An 11412-nucleotide genomic window follows, 5' to 3' on the forward strand; every position below is an offset into this window, starting at 1 on the left:
CATTAATTAAGAATAAAACAATTTATTTCTATTGCTTCTATACTTTCTTCACTTATTGAGATAGCAAGAGCATAAAATAATTCTGTAATCTTGTTTGAATGTGCAAACAATTTATATATTATATAAAGATAATGTATCATATGTTTCGCAACGAATAATCTAATTAATTAAGCATCTATTCCCAATGAGCAAGACAACATTTTTGAAAATGTTTTTTCTTTTTTTTTTTTTAACTTTTTTAAAAATATTATTTGCTCAATGGGTTGTCAAAGGTTTATCAATTTTGTCTGATATTTCTGCAGTTCCCATCATCTATCCTCACGTATTACAACAAGTGTTTCATAATAGCACTGCACGCATAATTTCTACAACGAGACTAATACCTTCTATGTATAGCACGCAGGTGCGCTTCGATATACTGTCAGTCGAAAACAAAGTTAATAAACTGACAATGAGATGACACCAATTTACTATATTACAACTTTTGGTATAAATACATATTGATCTTTTAATGAAATTCAATTCCTAACAGATGTCTATTATGTGGAGAGAGAGAGAGAGAGAGAGAGAGAGAGAGAGAGAGAGAGAGAGAGAGAGAGATCTATATTTATATAATTTATCTACTTAAAAAATTTAAAACAATTTGTTAATATTAATAAATATTTTTAAAAATTAAAACAACTAGAAAAATAAAGAAAAAATGTTTAACAAGTCATAAATCAAATCTAATTAGACAGAAAATACATATACATGGCGATACATGTTACGCAGAGCGTATATTTAAAAATACTTTTGTTTAAGAGGTCAAACGCATAACGTTTTTATTCACTACGGATAAGTTTAATCTCTTCTCGTACTTCCTATCCTATAATGCAGTTTATAATCGGATGGAAGCAGAATAGCGTCTTTGATAATGATAGAGTGGTTATAATGAACATTGCAATATAAGTGAAAGATTTATGATGTTGCTTAGAATATTGATACATAGTCAGCCAATTGAATAATTTGAGTTCCGTTCAAGACCGATATATGTATAAAATCACTTATTTTAAGATTGGAATGTTTAAATTTGCATTATCGAGCAACTTATTAAATTACTTATTAATTTAACAGCTTCTGTAATATATGTATAATAATTCATTTAAATAAATTTAAAAAAATATCTTTTTCAAAAACATTTTTAGAGATATATTCAACCACGAATGAGGTACTATTAAAAATCGTTTATCCTGGAATTTTCACGACTAGTAATCCTCGCATTACTGACAACCGCACAATTATTGCGCTTCGGTCATTTTGGACCCATACTGTTTTCATTTGTGTAAAAACTTAAAAATAAGTTTTTTGTCATGTATAAATGATTGTATATATAATTATATATGTGCGTGTGTGTGTGTGCATTCATATAAAGACAAATTTGATACATGATTATGTATAGCTAATTTATATATGATTATATCTAATTATATACATTAAAATTTGTTCTTGGATATACATTGCGCGAAGATTTTCACTTTTTTTCAAACATATTTATTCATCCTATTTCTAGACAATTAGTTCAATATCTCAATTCCCTGTATTTGGGATTATATCAGAAATTAAATTGATGGGAATAATTTTAATCTCTTGCTAACTGTTCTTTGCAAGCTTTATTTTAGACGCGCGCGCGCGCACGCACACATACGCACAATGTCTTACAGATATTTTTTCGCTTTGTCGAAAAGATAATTTAAAAAAGATATTCTTTCGTTATTTTTTAGTGTTACATACTGTCTGGAATATCTTTACTCTCAAATGCTTAAATAAAGACTGATTCCAATTCCATATAGATCATCTATATGATTCTTGTTTACCTTTAATAAAAAGTGAATAAAGAGGACAATTCATGAAATGTTGATGCGAGGCGTGTTGGCCTCACGATGTAAATAAAAAATGTTTATACTTGGAAAGAAAGCGTTTCGGGACCCATCATGTTTATATGACTTTTTTTCATCCTTATAATGAGAATATGTTTTTAAAGTTTGGCCACCTATTTCTAAAATATGCTGTGTATATATGTATTATATAAATTAATTTTAATAATATTTCACACACATAAGAAAAATATTTCAATAATAATACATATATTGCTCTCTATAATATGTAGTAAGATGAAAAAAAGATCACGCGCAGCTAATAAAATATTCATATCCATAATGTTTCCATATTTTTGATCCACAATTATGGATCTAGCATGAATATGTACCAACCGATCGTTTTACCATGGCACCGAAAAGTAAATCTGGCCATATAGTTCCGCCAGTTCTAAAATAGATCCAGGTGACGCTACTATACGGAAAAGCGTCATATGAAAAACCATAGCCTAGTTTACATCGTGAAATCATCGGTATTAAGTTTAATACGCAGTAATGCTTTAGTACGGGTGCGTTTACATCGAACATGATCGAAAGGATTAAAGTAGAAAAATAACACTAATATAATTCATGTCGATTGACTCCGCGAGTGCAAGAGCACTCAGTTGTACAGTGGCGCACCACTACCAGGCGCGCGGCTCACTGATATGCGTCCGACTAAAGATCGGCACCGATTGGCCAGACTTCACTCAATAATAACTCTTTTATTAAGCGTTATAGAAAAAAAATGATACAGGATTTTTCTTCTCAGTTTTATCTGCTATACCTGCACACGACGGGTGGTGTGACCGACTCCGGACACCCTGTATATATATCTTATATATCATTTAATTATAGACGTCATAATTTCGAATTTCAATTTGGTCACAAATTTTTTCGTTTTATCCCATTCAGTTGATGAATTATCCTTTCGGTAGACTTCTCTTTGATATTTTAACTGGATATCACAATATATAGACGCCGCTTTTTTCTGTCAGATGCTGATAGATTACACATGTGTAATACGATATACGCGATGCAAAAAAAAATTTAAGAAAATCGATAATAAAAAATTTATCCCAATAAGTTTGGATTAAAATTTGGATTGTATAAAAATATACGGAAAAAAATTATAATAAGAAGAAAATATTAAAATAAAAAAAAAACAAATAAGTAGAATAAACTAATTAAAAGTATCAAATATTTACATCACAGCATATTACATTAATTTGTAGCATTATTATCTAGTTATTAATTAGAAAAAATTAGAAAATTAAGGAAATTAGAAAAAATTAGAAAAAAATTAGAAAAAATTTAATATTTAAATATTGCAAGTAATTTTAAACATTGAGGATTCACCGAACATTTAATGTATATAATTTATATATATTCTAATTTATATGTATATAAATATATAATATTTGTAATAAAAAAAAAAGTAATATAATATATTTTTATATATTTTATACATATATTATTTTTTTATATTTATTTTATTAATACATTATATATTAATTAAAAATATTATTTGTAAATTTTTCTTCGAAATTTCGATTATCGGCAAGTTCGCACACTTCATGCAATTAGTTTGATCTCTTATCGAAATATATCATCCTAATATCTTGCCGACCTATCGACAGCGCGCGTTTCCCCGAATTCCCGCACCGCGTCCTGCTCCAACGATTCTCGTAGCCTCGGTGCAGCTGCCATTATTATTCGCGCATTATCGCGTTTGCAGATCTCTTAGCGCTAACATATATATATATATATATATATATATATATATATATATATATATATATATATATACGCTGTGCGTGCAAAGCATAAGCTTTTTGCAAGATAGTAACAAGAAGTGGAGATAAACGCATCTTTGATCGTCTGTGATTCGCGCGGTATGGAGAGTGGGAGAGATAGCGGTGAGGTGAACGGTGATGTGAAGGAAACGCCGTCCTCAGTTCTTAACGCATCCAAGTCGGAGGTGTCTCGTGACGAGGAGCAACACGTCACCATGGGCAAGCAAAACGGCGAGGACCTGGACGAGGGTGCGCAGGAGCGTATGCTCCAGGGGGATGATAGCACCGCGAAGATCACCGAGAAAGACAACGTCGAGGTATAAGCGAGGACGTCTCTCTTCATCTCGCTTCGCGAAATCGCGAGAGGGAATAAATATCGCGATGATATATTTATATACGCATATTTTATCCTTTAAAGATCACATATGGGCCATTTTGACAGCTGTATTTTGACAATAAAATATCCCGCGTGAATAATCAATAAGAAATATGTTGAAAATTTGTTCTTTAACTTTTTTGCACATGATCATTTTCTACAGATGTCGAGGAATATGTATAAATTTTTGTAGATTTTTTTTCAAGCGCTTTTGAGACGGGGGAAGAATAATATATGACTTATTTCTGAAATTGTTTGCGATAAATACTTGTATATTTATCTCAATGCTAAATAATATACTTACAGTGTCTTATAATAGACACGCCTATCCTCGCCATTGTACGAATAATCGACCGCGGTTATTCACACAATCTGGCTTCGTTTCACTATTGTCAGATTTAATTGTACAAGATTATATTTAATGCAGTTTGTAATTTCTTTGTAATTTGTTGAGCTGTGCGAAATGCACTGTGTCTCACAAAGCTATAAATAACAAAATGAAAACAAGCTCCAAAAGATATGCAAATTTTCACAGAAGTTGCATCATGCGAAGATATTGTAATTTATTTTAAATATATTAACTCATTTTAATATGTTTGCTAAATCCTCAATGTTTAAAACTCACTTTAAAACAACAACACACTCACACAATTTTTAATATTCAATTTTTCCTAATTTTAATTAATAACTAGATAATAATCTTATCAATTTATCATACAATATGTATTTTTTAAAAAGAAATACTGAGAATGTATAAAGAATGTAAATCACTTTTATACAAGCATTTATAACAATAATATATATTTAATTAGCTTAGACATATTTTGAAACGATTAGTTATGTTATTCTATGTTACTTTGTTTTGAGCTTCTTTTATTTTAATTCTTAAATTACTCTGTGATTCCTCTAACAGGTGAAATTTATTTCTGAGAATGGCGATGTCAAGATCGATATTGAGCCAATTAAAAACGCGTTCACAGGAATGAGCAAGGAAGAGTTGATGAAGTTTGTCAATGATCCATTCTGGGTAAAATTAAGATGGGTCTTATTCATCTTTTTTTGGCTATTGTGGGCAGGCATGTTGGCTGGTGCTATAGCTATCATTGTGATGGCACCAAAATGTTCAGCACCTGAGCCGAAAAAATTCTGGGAAGAAAGCCCAATTGTTCAGTTGGATATCTCAGATTCTCCTAGTAATGATTTAAAAGGGCTGGAATCTGTATTAAACGACTTAAAAGATCAACACATCAAAGCAATCTCTCTCTCATCAATAGTGAAAGAAGCTGCAGATGGTATGTATAAATTTTCAAAAATATATAAGATATTTGTTTTGTGTAAAATTCTTAATTATATTTTATAAATACATATACTCTAAATTATAATATGTATTAATAAAAAAATATATTATTTATATTACAGGAGCTACTGAAGATTTTAAAACCATCAAATCAAAATTAGGAAACATTAGCGACTTGGAAAATCTTATTAAAGTTGCAACAGAAAAAGATCAACAAATCTTTTTGGAATTGGATCCCAATCATTCTTCTGTAGAGCATCCATGGTTCAAACGATCTGTAGAAAAGGAAGATCCATTTACTTCCTATTATGTATGGGCTGATGGAATAACTAAATCTGATGGTGGAAAAGAAAGGCGAAGTCCACCAAATAACTGGGTTAGTCATGCTTGCATAAAATTTTGTCAACACCAGCTAGAAAAAAGAAACTTACATATAATGTACTTACATACATATATTTATAGCTGAGTGTACATGGTGATTCTGCATGGGAATGGAACGAACAAAGAGGACAATATTATCTTCATCAATTTAATAAATCGCAACCAGACTTGAATTACAACAATCCAGCAGTGGTGAAAGAATTTGGAGTAAGTTTATTATTTTTAATTGATACATATTTAACTTTGCTTTGACATATTTATATTTTATTGTATTTTATGTATTATTCAAGGATATCTTAATTCATTGGCTGAAATTGGGAATTAGCGGTTTTCGTTTAGCAAATACATCGTTCTTAACAGAAGATCCACAGCTTCATGATGAGTCTAGGAGTCTTCTTCCTGTAGAAACGAATAATTATCAATCGCTGATACACGTTTACACGCGCGATCGTCCGGAGAACGCTGCGATATTAACGAAATGGCAAGAAATAGTTCGTAATGAGACTGATGGTAAAGGGTACGTTTTCTTTTACACTGTCACTTTGTAATTACACGTATCATCTCACCTAATTACAAGGTTATATTTATATGATAGATTATTCGCTTTGCAAGATGATATTAGTGCAGATATCTTGCAAGTTTACAACGAGAAAAAAGCAGTAATTGACTTACCACAAAGTTCGCATTTCCTTACCACTGCCAATGCAAGCATCAATGCAACTGTATTGCGTAAAAGTATATCACAGTGGGTCAACATTGCCCAATGGCCTGCATGGAATGTGAGTATCCTTGGCAAAATTAGTTTTATTTTGTAATTTCGTTGAGATATTGTAAAAAAACATTTTCCATTAATTTTTTATATTAGAGCCTAAAACAATTATTAAATAAAAGCATGATTTTATAATTCAATTGTAGCTCAATGGTAATCAGCATTCTTTGAGGGATCGTATGCCCAGTAATGTCGCCGACAGCATCACATTAATGACGATGCTGTTGCCGGGTACGCCAATTCTTCGATTAAATGATGTCATGTCCGCGAAAAACGCATTTACAATTTTGTCAAATGCTCGAAAGGGTTTGACATTCCTTCATGGAAGTACAACATTTAGAGTAATAAACGAAACTGTCTTTGTGTATGCAAGGTGAGTTTATCCATTCAATATTTGTGCACAATAATCATTAATTTTAATGTACACGTACAATTTAACAAAAGTAAAATTAAGTGTTCATATGCTAACCATTTTTAAAAAACATAGAATGATTCATCGCACATTATTAAAATATGAATTACTGACTTGTGCCAAGTAGATTAAAAAAAACTAATTTTTTTAAACACTTGCCTGTTATTCATTTTTCTATTGAAATATCTTTAATACACAAGAAAGATTATAAGTAAATGCATACTTACAATACATGAATGAATTCAGATTTAATTGGATAATTGAATAGATTCTTATGCACACACGTTAAACACATTCTCATACACAACTGGATTGATATTGAATTAATCTTATCCAATAAATCTTGGCCCACATTCTCACGGTACTTTAGTTACTTCTTGTGTTAATATATAAATATGGCTTCATATTAAATGAATGAATGAAATGAAGAATTGGTGAACATTTTTCTCAAGTAAATGTGATGTTAAATAGATCTAAAAATATATATAACTAAAATATCTTGCACATTATGTAGCGTAATAGACTAACCAAAGATTAATTTATCTTGTTCCATGCTTCTTTCTATGTACAACAGAAGTTGGTAAGTATGCATGTGCCACTAACATACAGCAGTCATGTTTTGTAAGAATTTAATTGCACACAAGAGCAAATAGTATAATATACGTATATTAACTAATAGCAAACGCACAATCCCATATAATACATTTTCACTTTGTATCTTGTATACATATCCTTTGCAATAAGTTGTATATTGAATAAAGGTATTGACAAATCTTGAATAAATTTTTTTTTAAGGCTAAGAAGCGGCAATCCTGGATATCTGGTAGCGTACCAGTCAGGAGACGAATCAGCAATTATAGATTTGTCTGGAATATCGCGAGTATCAGATGAAATCAATGTAGTTGCGCATAGTCCCAACTACAATCGAGATACAGAAATCGTGAGGTAAAAATCTTTGATAAAATTCCATATATTTCATATTCATATATATTATATTCCATATATATTTAAGGATTTTATATAATATTGGAACTTTATCACTTTTGCAGAACAAAGTTAAATTCAAATGAAGTGCCCATGTCACCCAAGAGCACATTGGTCCTAACATTTGTGCCAAAGGAATAATCAATAAGAATATTTAAAATACAAAAACGGTCGACCATATACGATAGCGTTTTTGTTTCAACGTAAATAATCAGAAAAAGAATATAATATGAAGTAACATGATTTGTGTGCAACTATAATAAAATCTTGAATGAAATCTTGATATATTCTATTTTGTTTGATGAAATAAATGCATATATAGCAAACATCAAATATAAAGAATTGTTAATTATATCAATTTTCCCTTAGATTATTAATATTAATATTAAATCGGATAGATCGGATATAGACCAAATAAATCACAAACGAATATTAATGAACAAAAACGCGCATTAATTTTATTAATTTTTAAGAATTTTTATTTTAGATTATTTTAAATTATATATATATTGCATATAAAATAATTTGTTTATAAATTATTAATTAAATAAAATTTCATTATTGATGTTTATTAACAGAAAATCTCTATTAAAAAAAGAATTTTACACGCATGAGCACGCGCGCAAAAATCTTTTGTTCTATAATAAATAGCTTAAATATGTTAATTTTCAATATGCGCGATTTAGTATATACAAAAATTTATTAAAATAGAGATTTATTCGATGTGCAACTTATGTGGATCGGTAAATCGTGCCGTTATGATATAAAACAAGGCTGGTAGTACAACTAAGACTAACATTCCGGGATGGATGCTGATTCCTCGAAGAGTTGCGACCGCTATTATACCGTAACCGTGCAACAACCAATGGCCCAAGATGACTATTACGTTTTTTACATTCGAGATAGAACTTAACAGCAACGACTTTATCGTCTGATTCAATTTAAATGCAAAATGCGCCGCATTTGAAAGAACTGACAGAATGATAGTAATGTAGGGAAAAGAGTAATCTGCAAGAGAAAAATATAAAGAATAAGCGTGTAATTATCTACATTATTATATGTATAAAGTTATAATTTAGAAATAAATCTATAATTAAATAAAATTAGTATACATACAAATTAGACCTCCACCTACAGCATGAAGTAGTGCGAGAATTGGATAAAAATACAATGCGGCATAAATAGAGAGCTTGCCCTGTTTTGGCAAAAATTTCTTGGCTATTATTGGCCTTATTAATAACATGAGAGCAATGCCTAGGGCATAGAAGACAAAAACCATAGTGTATCTGAAATCATAGAACAATGTACATTAGAAACGTGCAATATAATAAAATGTTTTAAGCAGAATATTGCCAATAGCGAAAGTTAACAAAAAGAAATTTAGAATCACATTTTTTCTATAAAATATCAAAGAATATATATATATATATATATATATATATATATATATATATATATATATATATTACTGTTAAATGTTGATTTTCAAACATTGATGTTTGTAATAATGTTACAGATGAAAATAATGCAAGAGACTTAATAGAAATTATTTTGACTGAACTAACAAGGGGTACACCGCTTCCTGTGTACAGTGTAGCGTTGCTTCATAATTCGGACTGGGATTGTGCAGCAGTGTGTACCAGTCTGACAGTTTCTTCGCCCTGCACGACTTGACGTTAAACGTTCCGATGGGATGGGTCAGCTGTAGCACTATGACAGATGACAGTACCACTTCGAGCAAGGCAGACAGGTGCAGAGCAATCACCTCCTTGGGTATGTTCCGGCGCATGGACACCATGTCGATGGAGAACCAGTGTAACACCAGGGCCAGCAGAGCCATGAAGCCCAGGTAAAGCCAGTCGTAGAACATCGGCGTGTCATCGCAGGGCACGCACGCTGACGAGGTGTTGGCCCGGAAGCCACGAGGACAAGCTCCGCATACGCTCCAATTGCCATCCGGCAACAGTTCTCTGCCGCAGTACAATCCGGGACACCGTGTAAGGGTGTTCATATCGTCTATGTTCTTAGGTTAGATTCGCAATACGAAATCGACCTACATGACGCAGATATTTTTTCAATTTTTTACTTTTTTTTGAGGATATCCTTTCTGCTGTCAAACTATAATGTTACATTTTTCAACATTTTTTGTCAACTTTCTCTCCTTTTTTCTTCTCTTTCAAATCTCTCTCGTGAACCTCTTTTGCTATTTAAAAAAGCGCCTTTGCTATTCTTTGAGAGATACAATACTTTGCTAATTCCTTGATCTCTCTTAATAGCGAATATTATACATATATTTGTCTCTCATGCAGTTTACGAAACGACAAGGGTCATATTTTTTTCCATATTTAACTTGCTTTTGAATATGTATGTTAATTAATACATATAATACATATAATACATATAATAATTATAATAAATACATGTATATCAATATATAACAACTCATGTCAACTTTCGCGCAAGTCGCGACAACTGGCGTTGACAATTAACTATCGTGCTTATGAAATATTGCGCTCTCTGCCAATAAAGTCGCTCTCCATTGATAATCCACGAAAACGCGATAAAATTGACAATTGATTGACGTAAAAGTGAAATGAGTTAATTTTTGTAAATAAATATATATAAGTTCATATATACATAGGCAAGACTTTTAAGTCTTTAATGTATATTGCAACTTTTAATTATCGCTAAAACTTTTATATAGAGGATGTTTAAAAAGTAACATATATTCTATTAACCTATTTTCAAATATTAAAAAAGAAAACATTTTTTAAACATTATTAGTAAATTAATCTTTTTTTTACAAAAAATGTTGAAATTTAAATGAGCTTCACGAGCATGTAAACAAGCTTTAACTCATCTTGTTATCAAAAACTTTCTTGAACTTATCTGATGACATGGCTATAACAAAAAAAAGATTAATTTTTGTTAAGAATGTTTAATAAAAATGTTTATTTTTAATATTTGAAATAGGTGTATATAGTTACTTTCCGAACACCTTATATATTGATCAAAGAGATGTATAAGGATTGTAACGCAAAACGTCATACGATATTTGTATATTCTGACGTAATTTAATTTTGACATATATTACATATATCTTTTGTGAGAGACCGAAGAAAAATTTGCATCTATTTATCATTTCGAGAAAAATTTTTATTAAATCGTTCAATTTCTTTTACCCTATATATTTGCACGTTTTAAGTCAACATTCTTTTACATTCTTCAAGCCCATTACGTGTTTGAAAATTAAAAAAAATTAAAATAATGAATTCAAATAATATACCACGGATGTTTTCTCGAATTCTGTCGCAGTTAAACGGATCGAACTCGCGAGAAAGAGAGAGAGAGAGAGAGAGAGAGAGAAAGAGAAAAAGAGCGAAAGCAAATGTCGTCAGTACGCATCTATAAAGCGATAACGTGATTCGTCGGTAACGATCGAGCCATGCGCCACGCCGTCTTCCGTTTCGACGCACTGGCCCGCGCATCGATCGCGAGCGCGAGC

General features: G+C 30.9%; 2 protein-coding genes across 2 annotated transcripts; one reads left to right on the plus strand and one right to left on the minus strand.

Annotated features, from left to right (window-relative positions):
• Positions 1-3684: 3684 nt before the first annotated feature.
• On the plus strand, positions 3685-8249 carry LOC126858093 (maltase 1). The gene is made up of 9 exons (XM_050608133.1): positions 3685-4005; positions 4978-5356; positions 5484-5737; positions 5824-5949; positions 6033-6259; positions 6338-6521; positions 6658-6884; positions 7719-7868; positions 7973-8249. Exons 1-9 carry the CDS (start codon positions 3790-3792, stop codon positions 8046-8048), a joined length of 1839 nt encoding a protein of 612 aa, XP_050464090.1. The 5' UTR covers positions 3685-3789; the 3' UTR covers positions 8049-8249.
• Positions 8250-8387: 138 nt separating this feature from the next.
• LOC126858099 (JNK1/MAPK8-associated membrane protein) lies at positions 8388-10374 on the minus strand. Its single transcript, XM_050608151.1, has 3 exons — positions 9473-10374; positions 9024-9193; positions 8388-8915 (listed from the first exon to the last, which is right to left on the minus strand). The coding sequence occupies exons 1-3, from the start codon at positions 9916-9918 to the stop codon at positions 8623-8625; spliced, it is 909 nt and encodes a 302-aa protein (XP_050464108.1). The 5' UTR covers positions 9919-10374; the 3' UTR covers positions 8388-8622.
• Between the last annotated feature and the right edge of the window lie 1038 nt (positions 10375-11412).

This window comes from Cataglyphis hispanica, chromosome 24 (genome assembly GCF_021464435.1).
Source record: "Cataglyphis hispanica isolate Lineage 1 chromosome 24, ULB_Chis1_1.0, whole genome shotgun sequence".
Taxonomy (NCBI): Eukaryota; Metazoa; Arthropoda; class Insecta; order Hymenoptera; family Formicidae; genus Cataglyphis; species Cataglyphis hispanica.